The following is a 19,367-nucleotide window of genomic DNA, read 5'->3' as shown; positions in this document are numbered from 1 at the left end:
GCTTTAGCCTTTGAACCAGCTGCAGACATTTGAGTGAGGACTGACCGATTCAGAGATAAAGAGAATTACACTAATCAAGCCATGATAAAATGAAGGCTTAGAGTAGTGTTTCCATATTTTTGCCTTGAATAAATAGGTTTTACCTTTGCTTTTTTCCTTACATGATAAAATGACTTAACTGAGGTCCCTTTTTGACTGTCAAGTTTAAAATCACCGTCCATTTTAAAATCGAGGGGCTAAACATTCATTGTCGGGGTGTCTGAATCAACAGGATCAACACTTCTTTGGGTGTTTCAACTGGTATATTTGACAATTCATGATTTGCAAATAGATTTGAGTTTTGATGTTCTCCTCGTTATTAACGCTATCTCTTTCTATAGATTCTCTTTCTCATTCAATTTAGGACTTTAGGGCTGAACGATTTTGGAAAATAATCAAATTGCGATTTTTAATCTTAATATTGCGATTTAATGCGATTTATTTATTTTTATTTTCTCTCCCAGTCTAATTTCTCATGTCTTTTTAAACATATACAAACAAATCTGTTTCATAATAAATCAGGTTTATTTAAGCACAGATTACAACAATAAACGAAACAAATCTGTGGCTTTACCTCATTAACATCTTTTCATGTTTCATGAAACATGATATATAAACATATGGACTCCACTCCTTAAACACTGTCAGATTTTAACAGGACAGTCTATAAATAAATAAATAAGATAAGATACGAAATTAATGACTGATCTCCAGTCAGTGGCATCAAACATACTAAAGTGCAGGATAGCATAGCGAACGAATGTCTTCTTGACATTTTATAAGTAAATTAAACTCTCAAACAAAAAATAAATGAGTGTATGACCTTTTTAAATCCTAAGAAAAACTTTTTTAACAATCATATAAATTATATATTCACTCAGTAAGAGCAGCAAACAACCATTGTAAAGTGCAAAAAACGCATGGCACTGTCAGCCACAAAGATATTGTCTTTTTTTTTTTTTTTTAGTAGCTCACAGATTTTTTTTGCCAGGAAAATCAGCATGTCAACTTTTGCTGGTTTCAAAGAGGAGCGAGTGCAAGTCACTATATTCCCTCCAGCACTGAAAAGACGCTCTGAAGGAGCACTTGTGGCAGGGACACAAAGATACTTGCGGGCCATATTGCACAGTTGTGGAAATTTAATCCTGTGCATCTTCCACCATACGGCCTTGTGGTGTTGATAAAGGCTTGTCGTGTTACCTTGTGAGGTAGCAACAATAGCGAGGCATGTCCGGCACAACACCTGACTTTGCACAGCGTCTTTTTTTTTTTTAAACCCAAAATAATTCCACACAAGTGACGTACTGCTCCTCTTTGGTAACGTACCTTCAGTTGTGTCGGTTTTTGTCCAGTCTGAGGCCATTGTTCGGCAGGTAAGTCGCAGACGATATCGACTTTCCCTCAGTGTTACTTTGCTAGCGAGTTAACCCCGATCACGTGACCCGTCAAATCGCGTCCATTGCGGTTAGAAAATCGCAATTAATCGTTCAGCCCTACTTATTATCTAGGTCTATATTGAAAAACCTACAGTAAAGTAATAAAAATTTGATTCTGAATGTAGGAATTCCTTCAATATAAACCAAAGAAAAATTTACATTACCTGCCAGAAGCTGGATAAAATCTTTAAAAAAGCGACAACAGTATTTTCACACCTCACGTAGTAGCTCAAGGAAGTATTTTACTCTAAATGTCTAAGGCTAAATATTTTAGGCTAAAATGAGTAAACCCTAGTGATGGATTTTTGGGTAAACTAAATAGAGCAGTGTTACATGTCATTGTTTCTAAAACAGCATTTTCTGAGCTGTGTCTAAAAGGGCTAACATTGAGAGTATACCCACTTCTCCAGGGACCACTACACCACTGTGGACATCACAGATCAGCTGCAAGGGGCAGACAACAGCTAACAATATCAAGTTACTTTTCTGTAACCAACGCAGTCACTTCCGCAGTAGCTACCGCAAACAGCACAGAAGCAGCTGGAGCAAGCTTTACCTATCAGACGGTCTTCGAACAACATTTGGATCCAATGCAACACTGCATCCGGAGGTGCTCTGTTGTCTGAACACAGCCATCAAGAATCTCTCTCTCTCTCTTTTTTTATATATTGGGTGCCAGGTTGCAGTTGGAGCGGAGATAGAGGCGTGGCATGATGGACGTCTTGTTTTGGTCTACAGGCAGAGCTCAACCTAGTTTAGAAAAATCACTTATTGCTCCTTTAGGTAAAGTTAAATTATTAGGTAAATGACTTACATCAGCTTACGTTATCACTCTTAAATCATTTTGGTTTTAAAGTTAAATCATAAAACGTCATCCAATTACTAATCTGCAGTTACTACCAGATCTACTACCAGACAAATGTGGAAGGATTTCCCAACCAGTGTCCTATGTAACTTGTGATATTTCTGTATGTTTAAAGAAGGAAATAGTAGGCAACTCAATAAAATCAGTGGCTCCCAAATGTTTTATGTTGCACCACCATTGAAGAATTAAAAAGAATCAGGTCCCCCATCCCTTCAAAATGTAACTTTTAGTGTTTTCTGTTTTAATATATTAAAGTCATCACTGAAGAATACCCAGAATCCTTTTTAAAATTAAACAGTTAAATACATTATATAACAATGGTTTTTAAAAACAAACATTTTTCTACATTGTCTCACTTTTACTCTAGAATATTAGCTCATTCTCTCTCAGGAAAGACAGCCCATATTACTTTTTAACTAGCCATGATTGGAGGGTTATGGCTAGTTAAAAAAATAAAAAAATTAATTCAGACACCCAAATTAGAAGAGCTACAAGCAACCCATTAATACTAAAGACAAACATCAGTTACATTGTTTTATGCTTTTTTTTTTTAGGAGTTTATTTATAATTTTTATATATAGACAACCATACATTACAGAGAACCCCACCACACACACACACACACTTAGGGGACAAGCCACACCACTTGAGAAGGCAAGGCAAATTTATTTATATAGCACAATTCAGTACAGAGACAATGCAAAGTGCTTTACATGATTAAAATATAGGAAAATAAAACGGAATAAAAGCAAGTAGGGATAGTGTAGAAACAAAAAAGAACATTTGAAAACAGTAAAACATTTTAACTTTAACATTCAAAGGCAATTTTAAACAAATGTGTTTTTAATCTCGATTTAAAGGAACTCAGGCTTTTAGCACTTTTACAGTTTTCTGGAAGTTTGTTCCAGATAAGTGGAGCATAGGAACTAAATGCTGCTTCTCCGTGTTTGGTTCGTGTTCTAGGTATGCAGAGAAGGCGGGAGCCAGAAGACCTGAGTGGTCTGGAGGGTTTATACGCTAATAACAAGTCTGTGATGTATTTAGGTGCTAAGCCATTTAGGGATTTATAGACTAACAGAAGTATTTTAAAGTCTATTCTCTGAGATATAGGGAGCCAGTGTAAGGACTTTAGAACTGGGGTTATGTGCTCTACTTTCTTAGTCTTAGTGAGAATGCGGGCAGCAGCGTTCTGGATCAGCTGCAGCTGTCTGATCCACTTTTTAGGCAGACCTGTGAAAACACCGTTGCAGTAATCAATTCTACTAAAAATAAACGCATGGATTAGTTTTTCCAGATCCTGCTGAGACATTAGTCCTTTAATCCTGGAAATGTTCCTCAGGTGATAAAAAGCCGACCTTGTAATTGTCTTTAGATGCTTTTGAAGGTTCAGGTCTGAGTCCATCACTACACCCAGGTTTCGGGCCTGATTAGCGGTTTTTAGCTGAAGCGACTGAAGCTGTGTGCTAACTTTTGATCTCTCCTCTATTGGTCCAAAAATTATTACTTCTGTTTTGTTTTTATTCAACTGAAGAAAATTTTGGCACATCCGCGTATTGATTTCTTCTAGGCATTTACTCAGTGCTTTACTGGTTTATAGTCACCTGGTGACATGGAGATGTAAAGCTGTGTGTCGTCTGCATAGTTATGGTAGCTGATGTTGTTATTTTTTATTATCTGAGCTAGGGGGAGCATGTAGATATTGAAGAGGAGGGGACCCAGGATGGACCCTTGGGGAACCCCACATGTGATTTTTGTCGTCTGGGATGTAAAGTTACCTACTGACACAAAAAAGTCCCTGTCCTTTAAGTAGGATTTAAACCAGTGGAGAGCTGTACCAGAGAGGCCGACCCAGTTCTCCAGGCGCTCTAACAGAATGGAGTGATCGACAGTATCAAATGCTGCACTAAGGTCCAATAATACCAGCACGGTGGTTCTTCCAGAGTCTGTATTTATATGGATGTCATTGAACACCTTAATAAGGGCGGTCTCTGTACTGTGGTGAGCACGGAAGCCAGACTGGAATACGTCAAAGCGGCTGGTTGTTGTTAAGAAGGTGTTTAATTGTTGGAATACAGCTTTTTCAATAATCTTACTGATAATGGGGAGGTTTGAGATGGGCCTGTAGTTCTGGAGTAGTAGTTTGTCTAAATTGTTCTTTTTCAGCAGTGGTTTGGAGGAGGAACTTAACTGCTGAATGATCTGCTCTAAGCTTTTGTGGTTTATTTCGCTGAAATGGGACATTTTTTCAGAAATAGTTCCAGCTGAATAAAGCATTGGTTCTGGTGTTGATATGGTAGTACAAAGTGATCCTCTAATTTTTAGAATTTTTTTCAGTAAAGAAGTTAGCAAATTCATTGCAGGCCCTGGTGGAGTGGAGTTCGGAAGTCACGGACACAGGAGGATTTGTTAGCCTGTCAACTGTGGAAAATAAGACACGAGCATTATTAATGTTTTTCTTGATGATCTCTGAGAAGAAAGATTCCCTTGCATTTTTCAGTTGTAAGTTATAGACTTAGACTTAGACTTTCTTTATTGTGATTTTGTATACACAGAGTGCATACAGAACGAAATTTCGTTTTCACACAGCTCAGAAAGATTGCAGTAACTCTACAGGATACCTTGCAGTGAATTACAGTACAGGATAAAAGTGCAGTGATAAATCGTAGTCACTTACAGGATAAGTTTCAATTGACTTCCGGATAAAGTGCAGCAGTGAACAGTAGGCAGTTGAAATGTAAACAATGTATATCTGTAAAGTCTCTCTTTTATAGATGTCATAGTGAACCTGGAGTCTGTTCTTTCTCCACCTGCGTTCAGCTTTCCGACATTCCCTTTACACTGGTTTAAAATGGAAAGTGATGGTGAATGATCAGTCGTTTTATCTAACAGTTTAAAATAAATGGTGGCATTTTAGAGCAATTAATGCTTAGAAGAAAAACTTGTGAAATGTTCAGGATTACTGACATTTTCTCACATCCACCTCCCCTCGACTTGTCTGCAGTCACATCAATGAGGACAAGAGGAAGACTGAAGGCCAGAAGCAGATCTTTGATGTTGTCTATGAAGTTGATGGATGTCCCGTAAGTTTGAAGATTGCTGCTCTTTGCATGTTTTGTATACATACAGTAATTTAACAGTCCAGCAGCATTAGTTTGCTTTTATAGGCATTCTCACAAGGACATTGACCATTAGCATTGCTAATGGTCAATGTCCTTGATTTGTCAGTGGGCTGTATATGTCAAAGCTCACATAATGTGTGCATTCTACTTGAACTTATCTTTCTCTTATCAGGCCAACCTGTTGTCTTCCCATCGCACCCTGGTGCATCGAGTGGAAACAATCGCTCTGGGAGACGAGCCATGTGACCGTGGGGAAAATGTCACACTTTTCCTCTTTAACGACTGCCTAGAGGTAAAATTAAATTAATCTAAACTATTCATTCTTATATCATTCTTATATCTCAACATGTTTCAGTCTGTCAATGTTTTTTTTTTTTTTCAAACAAATTATTTTACGACGATGTAAAAAGTAATTGGCTCTAGCAACACCTGAAATTTGAATGAATTGGAAGAAAGATAAGTGTTTGCCCTTCCCTGACGCTGCCATACACCCTGATTTCCCCAGCTATATTAGGTCAGTTTGAACTTGTGTCCTTTCCCCAGATTTCCAAGGCCAATGCCTGCGGGCTTCTTAATGCCCAGGGGATAGTGTCCACCCAGGTTCCTTAGGGTCTTCAGCAATGTTCCCCCTAATTTTTCATGTGTCTGAGCATTCATTGGACCTCTGTGACCAACATCACACGTGCACACTGAGGCTGCAGCAGTATTACGCCTGTTCAGAACCTGAGATTATAAGTTACATGGCTTACTAAAATAATCAAATTATAACAATACTTCCTTTTTAGATACAACTGATTTAACCCAATTACACGAAAAAGATAAAAATCTTGGATTTTCAAATGACCTGTACAGTATGTTTTATGTCAGAGTAGGGGTCCGGCTAAGGAAGAACTGAGAGACATGTGCATCTTCAGTGTTAAAATTGTATTACATTTAAATTATTTACATTTTGTGCAATGAGATTTAGCACAAGCATGTGGTACTGTGCAGCCTGGCTTCAGTCAGTCTGCTAGAGGGCAGTTGTGGCTACAATGTAGCTCACCAGCGTTGGGGTGTGAGTGAATGACTGACCAGTGTAAAGTGCTTTGGCCTCGTCGGACTTGATAAAGCGATGTACCAGTACAAGCCATATATTATATTGCTATAGTCCTCAGGCATGCGCTCATATAGAAACATATAAACAGAGGTAGAACAAGAAGGCGGGTCAGAAACCAGCAGAATCTGTGCACTGCAAAGGACTTAAATTGCAGCTGATAACTCCAGTGGAGCAGCAGCACTCCAGAAACAAACAGCAGGTGTCGTGCTCAAAGACCAACCAAATTGGTTGAAAAATGAAACTTATGATCTCAGATAAGCAGATCCCCAAAACACAGACTATATATATATATATATATATATATATATATATATATATATATATATATATATATATATATATATATATATATATATATATATATATATATATATATATATATATATATATAGTGAACCTGGAGTCTGTTCTGAGAAATATGATCTTTTTAAGTTTCATCAGAACTCCTGCTGCAGCATTTTGGATCAGCTAAAGGCATTTTACTGCATGTTGTGAACCCTCAGATGGTAAAGAATTAAAATAGTCGCCTAACAAATACATGGACTAGTTCTTCAGCATCATACTCGGACTGGATATCTCTATTATTGGCAATCATATTGTGAGAATCTAATATGTGCCCATGTCTGTTTGCAAAATTGGTTCGTGGCTTGCAAACTTAAAAATGGTGGGCTTCACATACATAACTGAAATAAAAAAATATAAGGAAACCAATGTCAAAAGAAAAACAGTGAACAAACTTAGAAAGAAAAAAAAACTGGACCTACTGATCCGAGGCCACTTAAAAGGATTCAAAAGGTTGGCTTCTTGGAAGCGTTCGTTCAGAATACTGTTTTTGTCTCTTAGTAGTCCATCTGGGTTTGGTGTCGGTGCAGTCACAGGAAGTGTGCGTGTTAATTAGCACAGGTCAGCAGAAGGACAGGACAAGCTGTGAAAGAGACGAGTTGAGAGGCTGTGCTGATTCAGGACTGTCAGTGGCACCTCCTAATCAGCCACAGTCATGCACATTTCTCCTTTAGGCTGCTTTACAAGGACTGCATATAGACTCACTGTGGTTTCAGAGTAGGTGGTCTTGTTGCTCTCCTCCATCATCAGCAACTGTTGATTTAATCTCAACCCCTAATGTTCTTTGATTTGTTTTCCGTGTCTTCGCTCTAACCTCCTAATTAATGTGACAGTAATGAGTTGCATCGTTTACCTCCATGAATGCTTCATTGATTTATTAAGTAAAGCTCTGCCTCTTTTCACACACCGAAATGCACCCATACACAAAGGCTGAAACTTTAAAGTCGGCTCTGTTTGCTGTTTCTTTTAATATCACCGTCTCATTTTGTCTCAGATTGCGAGGAAGCGTCACAAGGTGATCAATACCTTTAAAAGTCCGCTGGGACAGACGAGGCCTCCTCCCCCACTGAAGCACATAGCTCTGATGCCACTGTCGCAGATTCGCAGAGTATTGGATCTCCAGGACACTGAAGGTAACAGGCACATGTCTGAAACATTAAGCAGTAGCCCATCATATAAATTGCTTCCACCACATGCATTCATGTGCACATTAATAAAACTGCACATGAAATTAGTCTTACAAATGGCTATTTTAGACTGACTGTATCATATGGAAGCTGAATGGAGTGGCTTAGCAGAGACATAAAAACAAATTAAGCTATCGAAACATCTACTTTCAGTTGAATTTAATTAAATACATATGTACAGGCATAGTCTTAAAGCTGCATTAGGGAGATCAGAGAAGACCGTGGACTTGGCCTGAAAATTTGGACAAGTACACCTTCGAGGTCCCCTTGCTCCCTGCTGCTCTGAAGCCCTCCCTCCACAGGTCCTCCCCCACAGCGGAGCCTGCCTGGTGCTCCGATGTTTACCCTCATTTAATTTCAGGCTCTGTCTAACTCTTTCTTTTTAGCTTGCTTTTTGTCATCAGCCTTTTTCTGTCCCAGTTTAGGAGGTATATAAAAAATTTACCTCCCAGACTGGGACAGAAATGCACCAGGTTAGTGTCCAAATTTAGTGTCCCTTTTGGTTTAATAAAGTATTTTTGAATTGAATAGAAATAGCTGCTTGAAGATATCTCTGACATCCTCTGTTTTCTACCCTGGATCTGTTTGGATTTTGTGCCCCACAGCATGTTTATAAAAGTAATTGTCTCAACATTCAGGGAAAGGCTTTGGTCCTTATAGCTGCCATTAGCTACCATGACCTTATTAATTTGCTGTTGAATGCTAATATGATACTAGTATCAATATGTTGCATAACTACACAGTAATGAAATTCAGTTAACAGCTAAAAAATTTTTTTTTAATACCAGCAATTCAATTTGAGATCAGATAGATAAGAATCGATTTAAAATCTTGAGAATCAGAATCAAATCAATTCTTGAACTTTGAATCCATACCCAGACCTAAACAAGGCACTTCTTGCTGTTCATCTTTCAAAGAAGAAATTGTGGATTCTTACAAAACAGATGTGATGGCAGTGGCTACGGATGCGTCCTCCTGGGCTGCCATGTTTATGTGGGCTCGGCAGCTGTTGCTTTTGTCACAGCAGTATGTCCCACCTTAAACCATAATACTGCAACATGATTGGCCCATACCATTTTTGGTTCGGTCACAAACTGCTTAAGCGGGAGCAGTACAAGATGGATTCTCGTGTAATTATGAACTCACAAATACCGTGAGAATTCAGCTTGTTAGCAAGATTAGCTCTTTGTTCCTGTTTGAGGAAATAGTGTACATGACTCAAAGCGCATGAAATATAATTGTTTATAATATCTGTGAAGTACCGTATTTCTTTGACTATAAGTCGCCCCAATTGTAAGTCACATCAATTAAAATGTGTCATAAAGAGGAAAAATATCCTATATAAGTCACACTGGACTATAAGTTGCGCCAGACTGTACACATTTCTTTAGAAATTTATTTCACACAATCCCAAGACTAAAAACTGACAGTTATCTGGTAAGCCAATTTATTCAATTACACCGCTGCATCCAAAACCGGCTGAATAATATGGAACATACCTGGGAGGTTGAATGGGCTAAATTAGCATAATAAGACAGCACCTAAAACCAGGAAAGTTCTTCCCAGCGAAACAGGCCGTTACACTTCAACATCATGCTGAAATTAGACTGTGAGCGTAGCAGTGCTACATGCTAAGCTAATGGTACAACACGGATGTTTGAGACCAATATAAAGCTTATTTGCATCAGTGAAATCATTTTTTTTATAGGTTTTTAATTGGAAGCTTAACTAAAGAACCTTTAGATCTAGAATAGGGCTGGACGATATAGAAAAAAAGCTTATTGATTTAAAAAAAAATCCATATTGATCGATATCGATAATTATTGAAACTATTTAAACCCATATTTTATGTGCAGCTCTGCCTGGACATTTTATGATATTGCTGAATTATTTAATTTTAATAAAGAACACAAACACAGAATTCCAATTAAAATCTTTATTTAACCAACTTTTTTAACCATAACAGAATTTTTTTTAAAGAAAAATAACTCATAACTAAATAATAAGAGATCTGAGTTATGTTATTAAATACTGACAAAGAATAAACTAAAGTGACCAGTAAAATGACGAAAATAAATATACCAAATAAATAAAATAGCCTATTTAGGTGGGAATAGTACACTAGTTTCTTCTCAGGTTTCATAACTGAGAGGCTGACGCAGGGCTGAGGTCCGAGGTTGTGGCGTGGGAAGACACAGATTGTAGCTCATTTTGCACTGATTCCATGCACTAGTTGCACAATTTAGGGAGCGACTGTTGCATCAACTAATATGATAGGCTGAAAGGAAGGAAGGAAAACTGTTTATATATCGTTTTTTTTATTTTTATTTTTTTTTTTTATTATATCGACCCTATTTTTTCCTATCGCGCCACACGTCTATCGATCGATATATATATTGTTATTTAATTATCGTCCAGCCCTAATCTAGAACTTCTGAGATACCAGCTGTGTGAACAAGATCAGACCACTGGCAGTAATGCCAATATAATGGAACATATTGTAATTTTCTTCTGAACCGACCATCACCTCGTGCTTTTCAGCTTTGTAATTATTTTTCACTGCTCTTCTGTTTCAAACAATTTATTCTTCCATTCCTCAATCAGTGAGAGTCTTGTTTACACTCTAGCTGCTATACTATTACTTTCCTTTTATCCCTTGTGATTAAATCTAAATTCTTGGTTATGCTTCCCTGTTAGTGTCCATACTCTTGACTCTTGTTTGCCTCTTCTCTTCAGATTGTGTAAATGCATTCGCCTTGGTGGTTCGCCCTCCCACTGAACAGGAGAACTTGTTGTTCAGCTTCCAGCTGACTGGAGAGGAAATGGTTAAGAGTGACTGGCTGCGTACACTGTGTCGTCATGTTGCCAACACAATCTGCAGAGCTGATGCGGTGAGATGTCACTCACAAAAACGCTCTTTCATACACAGACAAATTAAGGGAAAGCCAAATTCTGACACTGTGACAAAAGGGAAAAGAGGTAATAACTTTGTCATGCTCAGTTGTTTTCTCACACTTCAAACAAAAAAGTTGTATTCACAAAAAGCTAATTGATGCAGTTTTTTTATTTATCATCAGACTGGAAGGAAAAGTATTCTAGAACCCATGTTGTTAAGGCTGGTTCACACGGCAGGATTTTTAGCCCGATTTCCGCACCGATCCTCCACTTCCGAGGGCCGCTGATTATCGGCTCTTAAAATAATGTTAAAAGATTATCTTGCTGTGTGTGGTGTGTTAAGAGCGATCGGGTCCACTTGGTAGAACGTTGGGACCGCTCTGACCTCAAACTGGGGATATTCAACATGTTGGATTGTCTTGCCTCGATATCCTACCATGTGCGCTGTCTCCAGAGAACAAATAAACAGGCAGCCTGTTGAATGTGACGTGTAGCCAATCACAAGGGGCGGTGAGGAATTCCCAGAGAGGGAGAATAAAATAACAAGATTTCCTTTCTGATATCTGAATGCTCCTAAGTGAAATCTGTTCATGTGTGGTGTGTTGTACTTGTCGTCTGACCGGACACCACACACTGTGCGAACAAACCTGTTTTATTTAGGATTTTTTTATCGTTACGTCTGGTGTCTCTCAGGCTTTGAAAATTGGCAGACTATTTTAAAATCCTGCCGTGTGAACCAGCCTTTAGTTGTGAATGAGACCTGTGAGAAGTTGTTCAAGGTCAACTGTAAATTTACACAGGATTTCTGTTTCTAATATTAGCCCCTTTTCCATTGCAAGCCCCAAGCTTTGCTGGGGTAAACCAAAGCCTGGGACTTTAAAGGTTGATGTGTTCCGTTTGCTAGCACAATGACAAATGGGAAATTTGTGAGGAAAACTAGTACAGCTCTGATCCAGTGGGTGGCAACAAGAAGATACCATAGGCCAAACAGACAAAGTCAGAGAAACTGTGTCTCTATCCTGCCACTCTTCCACAAAACAAGATGAAGAATGCACAACTGGTTTTGCTAATGGTGTTACACCTCATTAGCCCCTTTTACACTGGCCTTACCCTATTCCACCCACTCGAATCCTCTTTATTACACTTGTGATGGTTTCTGGCCCAGTACGGCCAGACGGTGTTGTGTACTCTGCCGTTATTAAGCATTACTGTGTGACATTAGTACTTTAAAGAAATCTGTGAGAAACTGTTAAAAAAAAGGAAACAATTCATTATAGTTAAAAAATAAATAAAGAAAAAAAATACAAATAATGTTTGTATTATTGTATATGCAAGAATGTCTTGAATATCCTTTACAGATAAAATTATCCACCAGGATATCTAGATCACACATCAACCCGAACTAATAATAAAGCACAGTTTCTCTCTACCTGCACAGGTACTGTCTGATCTGCTCCAGAGTTTGCCACATGGGGTTAAAATTTAGGGTTTAATGAGGAAGTTTTTGCCTCAGCCATGGCGAGAACGACAAAAAGGACTTTAAAGCCCTAAACCATGGACTTTTGACTACAGGGATATTCTTTTTATAGGTTGGATATTCACACTGTGCCTTCCTCCGCTTTCTCCACTGGTGCCGCTGCAGGATAGAAGAGAGCCTGCCTTGTCCCGCACACACACAGTGGTTTGATCAGTAATCATGCACATTTTAGAGTCAAATGTAATAGCTTTAGGTGAGTGTAAAATGAGAGATAGTCTTGCCAAATCCATGGATGTGGTTTACGTTATTAAATACCCACCCGACTGCGTATAAAAAGCTAATTAAAACTTTTTTTCCCACCTCAGGCGTGGTTTATGGTTTGTAAATAAGAGTTCACAGTACATTAACTTAAGTTTACTTGAACAGTCAGTCTTAGGGAAATGTGTGTTTTCTGTGTACAAGGAAAATGAAAGGGCTCTGTTTGATCATTAATACTCCATTAAAATATCAGTCTTATAGATCTTTGTCGGAACAGTTTATAATTGATTAACTTAAAATGCTGAAAACATCCGATGAAGATTTTCACACAGCCACTTCATCTAAGCCACGTGCTTTTGAAAAGTCCTATCCTCAGAACAGGACCCTTTCCTGTAAAACTCAAGCTCCTGCAATCTGAAAAGGACCTATTGATTAAATGAACTTTTCCTCATTCGTGAACAAGACCCCGAGATACTTAAACTCCTCCACTTGGAGCAGGACATGCTCCCCGACCCGGAGGAGGCACTCTACCCTTTTCCAGCTCAAGACCATGGCCTCAAATTTGGAGGCACTGATTCTCATCCCGACCGCTTCACACTCTGCTGCGAACCACTCCAGTGAGAGCTGTAGATTATAGCCTGATGAAGCCAACGGGACCACGTCATCTGCAAAGAGCAGAGACACAATCCTAAGGCCACCAAAACAAATCCCCTCAGCACCTTGGCTGCGCCTAGAAATTCTTTCCATAAATGATGAAGACAATTGGTGACAAAGGGCAACCTTGGCAGAGTCCAGCTCTCACTGGAAACTAGTACGACTTACTGCCAACAATGCGGACCACGTTCCGACACCGGTCATACAGGGACCTAAAAGCCCGTATTAAAGGACCTGGTACTCCATACTCCCGGAGACCAGGGCGAAAATTACACTGCTCTTCCTAAATCCGAGGTTCGACTATCTGACGGACCCTCCTCTCCAGAACCCCTTAAAAGCCCCTACTACAGAGGCTTAAGAGTGTGATCACTCTGTAGCTGGAGCACACCCTCTGGCCCCACTTTTTGAATGGGGGCACCACCGATCCAGGGGAATTGCCCCTGGCGTCCACGCAATATTGTAGAGTCATGTTAACCAACACAGCCCCACAACATCCAGAGCCTTTAAGGTACTCTGGGCAGATCTCATCCACCCCCGGGGCTTTCTCACAGAGGAACTTTGTAACCACCTTGGTGACCTCATCACCAGAGATGGAACCTGATCCAAAGCACCCAGGCTCTGCTTCCTCAATGGAAGAGGTGCTGGTGGGATTGAGGAAGTCTTTTAAGTATTTTTGCCTACTGACCGACGACATCCCAAGTTGAGGTCAGGAGCACACCATCCCCACTATAAACGGTGTTGCTGCAGTACTGCTTCCCCCTCCTCAGGCACCCGATGGTGGCACAAGAATCACCTCGAAGCCATACGGAAGGCCTTCTCCATGGCCTCTCCGAACTCCTCCCATGCCCAAGTTTTTTCCTCAGCAACCATCCGTGCAGCATGTCGCTTGGACTGCCAATACACATCAGCTGCTTCTGGAATCCCACAGGCCAAGAAAGCCTGATAGAACTCCTCGTTCAGCCGGACAACATCCTTCACTGCTGGTGTTCACCAGTAGGTTCAAGGATTCAATTCAATTTTATTTATATAGCGCCAATTCATGAAACATGTCATCTCAAGGCACTTTCCAAAATCAAATTCAATCAGATTATGCAGATTGGGTCAGATTATACAGATTTGTCAAAAAAATTCCTATCTAAGGGAACTCAGTTGATTGCATCAAAGTCTTGACAAGCAGCATTCACTCCTCCTGAAGAAGCGTAGAGCCACAGGGAGAGTCGTCTTCATTGTCCATGGCTTTGCAGCAATCCCTCATACTGAGCAAGCATGAAGCGACAGCGGAAAGAAAAACTCCCCTTTATCGGGAAGGAAAACCTCCAGCAGAACCAGGCTCAGTATAAACTGTCATCTGCCTCGACCGACTAGGAGTTACAGAAGACAAAGCAGAGACAAAACAAGAGAGACAAACAAGCACAGAAGCACACATTGATCCAGTAATCTGTTCTACATTAGATGGTAATAGCGGGTGATCTGTCTTTCCTGGATGATGTCACAGCTAACAGAACGTCAGACAAGGTTGCCACCGAGACATGCGCCGAAAACCTTGCGGCCACAGCTCCAACTTGCCGCCTCAATGATGGAGTCACGGAACATGGCCCACTTGGACTCAATGTTCCTCCACCTCCCTTGGAGCATGTTCAAAGTTCTCCTGGAGGTACGAGTTAAAGCTCCATCTAAGGCAGGGGTGTCAAACTCATTTTGGTTTAGGGGCCGCATACAGCTTAATCTGATCTCAAGAGGGCCATACGAGTAAACTTATTGCAAGATTAAATAGAACTAATAAAAGTGGGCTTGTTGTTGATTTTTATATTAAATGAATTTCACTTTTACACAATATATTATCAATAACCTCAGCATTTTTAAGAAAAGTATGTGCAATTTCAACAATACTTTTACTCAGTTAAACATTTACTTGTGCATTATGCATAAGAACTGATCACAGTGATTGAACAATGTTGAAAAACATTTATTCATATTCACATCAAACTGATAAAAATTAAGAAATTATTTAAAATCAATTTTCCAAATCTGAAGCTCAGTGCTACCATCTGCTGATTAAAACACAGATTATTGAACTACGGCCTAGGGTGTCCTAGTGCCAAGAGCACATATGGACACCCTTAATCTTGAATTTAGTGTTTGTTATGGACAATTCATGGCGAGCACAGAAGTCCTACAACAGACCACCACTTGGGTTCAGATCAGGTGGGCTGTTCCTCCTAACCACACCCCTCCGGGTCTCCCGCATTGAAGTCCCCCAGCAGAACAAGGGAGTCCCCAGGCCCCAGGAGGGGTACTCTCCAAGGACTCCAAAAACAGTAGGTATTCTGAAATGTTATCTGGCGCATAAGCACCAACAGTCAGAACCTGTCCCCCCCACATGTATGCGGAGGGAGGCCACCCTCTCATTCACCAGGGTAAAGATGAGGGGCAACAAGTATGCCCACACTTGCTCGGCGCCTCTCACTGGGGGGAAATGCAGAGTGGAAAAATGTCCAACTCCTCTTAAGGAGACTGGTCTCAGAGCCGTGCGTCGAGGCAAGTCCAACTACTGTACCCTCACCTCCAGGCCTGGCTCCAGAGTGGGGCCTTGGTGACCCACGTCCGGGCAAGGAAACATTGTGTCCAAATATGTTTTTCTTCATTAGGGGTCTATGGGCTGCACTTTTTTTTCCCACACCTAGGACCTGTCTGCCTTTCGTGACCCTAGTAGGGGCATGAAGACCCTGACAGCATAGCTCCTCGGGTCACTGGAACACTCAAACCCCTCCACCATGATGAGGTGGAAGCCCAGGGGAGGAGCAGATTTTTTTAAAGAGTTAATTCCACGCAATAATGCTTAACTGCAGCACGGGAAAAAAACATTGACTGTGGCTTAAAGCCACCCCAGGAGGCAATCACCAACCCTCGGTCCTTACCAGGTCTGCGGGAAACCAGCAGAAGTGCAGTGGAATAGAGAGAGAGGGCGGGGCGGGTAAAGTGGTGCAGGGGCCACAACAGCTATGGAAAAAGGATACTTATGTTGTAGGCCATTTCATCTGAAAAAGTGTTGAAACCCATTGGTGTTAGACAAACTCTTACTAGGATGTGTAATAATGACCATGAAACCCTATCATCCTATGTATTTGTGAAATACGACCATGAATGTAGGAGCTGACAAGAGTAACAACACATCCTTAAGTAAAAGCAATAGAAATGCTCTAGCACATAAACTAGATGTTGATTTTAAGATGACTCCGAGTACTGCTGTGAGGTTTTATAGAAGCAAATCACCATGTCAGTAGCTATCACAGTGGCTATCTGGACCACACCGGTTATGTTTTTGTTCAAATAATTGCTCAGAGTACGCTTTCATTCACTGAAAGATGAAACAGTCTAAGCTTGGTCCCATTAACTGAGCCACAGCAAAGCTGCTGTTTTCAGCAGAGCAGGCAGCAGGGGGCGATGTTGTCTTCTATTCGTTCTGCCACCCCACAGCTGCATTCCTAATTCTTTTTCAACAGGTCAGCATCGCAGTGTGAATACCAACAAGATGGAGCTTCACTTGTTAAAAACCCTTTGCAGAGACAAAATTCTGCCCCACTTTCTGTTTTCTTCTTGTTTGCTCTTCTGTATCCATCTACACTGATTACACCCTCTAGGTTTAGATTGATCAGATTAAGATTAAAGTTTTTGTTCATTTTTGTCTTGTAACCAGGAGGATCTTATTCAGTGCACAGACCCAGACTCACTGCAGGTCAGCACAAAAGATATGGACAGCACACTGAGCAAAGCCTCCAGAGCCATTAAGAAGACCTCAAAAAAGGTAATAGTTAATTCACATGACTGCAACTGTCAGCTGCATGTAAGTGATGCCTGTTTTGCCAAGAATAGGGCCATCTTCTTCATTTTGAATTGTAAGTTTGGATCACTACATCCATAAAGTTGGAGTGAAATTACTTTTTTTAAAAGGGATGATTTTGTGTTTATGCAAACAAAATTAAGTTTGAATGTCAATTGAAAGTGCATTTTCTTGCTTTTCTTGACGTTTTCCACTCACCTTAAAATTACAGCACAGGGACATGTTTGCAGCTATAATTGGATCCACAAAATGTTTGAGCTTATTTGTTTTAAATGGAGTTTCTTAAAGATGACGCATGTCTTAATGGGGTACCGCGCGCAAGCTATTTTTAGAAACACAATGTCACGATGACGTCACATCACGTGGTACGCAGTGGGGCAAACTCCGGAAACCCGCCGCTGTTTTGCTGTAAAAGAGACGTGCGTTAGCCTAGGTTTTACTCGGTAAACGACTGCTTTTTCCAAATCTAAGACCATGGTTTTTAAACAGCACGCAGGCTCAGCCTGGCCCGCCCACTCAGCTCTCACACAAACTTAATACACAAACAGCTGAGAGAGACCGCAGCAGCGAAAAAACATGAACAAGGGAAGTAGCACCGTTTGGCTTTATTTTAATACCGTAAATGAAATCAAGCTGTATGTTTTGTAAAAAGCCGGTTCATTTCAGTGGAAACACAACAAATTTATCTAAGCACGTGAAAAAACATGAAAACGTCGAGCCCCAGAAACGGAGAGAGGAGACGAAACTTCTCTCATTGCCCCGACAGACCCACAGACGTCTCTGACTGAGGCGTTTCAGTCCTCCAGGGAACATCCAGGTAGATCAGTGGATGGATGGATGGATGGATGGATGTTACTGGAGCCCACACATAACATGTAATTAAGACCTTGAAATAACCCAGTACATATATTAAAAAGTGTTATTTAAGATAAGATAACATTAGCTAATCCTTATCCTTATCCTTTATCCCACGACGGGGAAATTTATAGGATTAAAGCAACAGGCAGGTGCACACAACACAGACAAAATTACATAAGGATTGAAATATATAAGAGGTGGATTAGCGAAAAAACACTGAACATAACATTATTATTATTATTATTATTATTATTATTATTATTATTATTATTATTATTATTATTATTATTATTTAATTGTAATAATAAAATAAAAAAACACAAAACCCAAAAGGTCAACAGTTTCATGATACATCAAGCTTAGGGACTGGCTAATATACAGCAGGTCAAAAAAGGCCATATTTTGGCTGCAGTGCTTGCTGTTCTCTTATGAAGAAAAGATCAACTAGTTCACTAAATTCAATAGATGGGTTGAAAATATCCAGTATAAAATAAGTGCTACAAATGTTACAACACTTTTGTTCATATGGCAGCAGAACATTAAAATAAAAGTGCTCTTTACACTACTTTTGAATTCATTCTTGGAGTTTGTAAATACAATGCGATTAATCGCGATTAATCAGGGCGATTAATCGCGATTAAAAATTTTAATCGTTGCCCAGCCCTAATATATATATATATATATATATATAGAGATGATATAGATATTAGAGAGAGACTATATATATATATAGAGATATAAGATAGATATATATATAATATTATATATATATATATCTATAGTATATATGTATGTATATAATATGTTGTTATATATATTTATGTATATATATGTATGTATGTATGATGTATCTATATGTATGTATGTATGTATAGATATGTATGTATGTATGTAGAAATTATTTATATATATGTATGTCTATATAGTATGTTGTATGTATGTATATGTATGTATTGTATGTATATATGTATGTATGGTAGATGTATGTATGTATGTATGTAAGATATGTATATAATGTATATCTATATGGTATGTATATATATGTTTATATAGTATATTTATATTGTATGTATATATATAATATATTATATATTATGTATATAATATATATGATATATGTATTGTAGGTATAATATATATGTATATATATATATATGTATATATATATATATATATATGTATATATATATATATATGTATGTATGTATATATATATATGTATGTCTCTATCTCTCTATATATGTATGTATGTATATATATATGTATGTATGTATATATATGTATGTATGTATATATATAT

General features: G+C 39.2%; 1 protein-coding gene across 9 annotated transcripts in view; it reads left to right on the top strand.

The window, feature by feature from the left end:
* ect2 (epithelial cell transforming 2) overlaps window positions 1–19,367 on the top strand; it is a 63,657-nt gene that overhangs the window by 30,993 nt on the left and 13,297 nt on the right. For 8 of the 9 annotated variants that reach the window (XM_036141629.1, XM_036141628.1, XM_036141624.1 and 5 more), the window contains 5 exons: window positions 5,342–5,420; window positions 5,632–5,751; window positions 7,892–8,030; window positions 10,821–10,975; window positions 17,066–17,173. In XM_036141629.1, coding sequence (XP_035997522.1) covers window positions 5,342–5,420; window positions 5,632–5,751; window positions 7,892–8,030; window positions 10,821–10,975; window positions 17,066–17,173 — 601 coding nt within the window. The remainder of the gene's footprint in view (window positions 1–5,341; window positions 5,421–5,631; window positions 5,752–7,891; window positions 8,031–10,820; window positions 10,976–17,065; window positions 17,174–19,367) is intronic. The other variant, XR_004931730.1, reaches the window with a different exon arrangement.

This window comes from Fundulus heteroclitus, chromosome 9 (assembly GCF_011125445.2).
Source record: "Fundulus heteroclitus isolate FHET01 chromosome 9, MU-UCD_Fhet_4.1, whole genome shotgun sequence".
In the NCBI taxonomy this organism is placed as follows: domain Eukaryota; kingdom Metazoa; phylum Chordata; class Actinopteri; order Cyprinodontiformes; family Fundulidae; genus Fundulus; species Fundulus heteroclitus.
The sequence above is the reverse complement of the archived record's forward strand: the minus strand, read 5'-3'. Positions and strand labels throughout refer to the sequence as shown.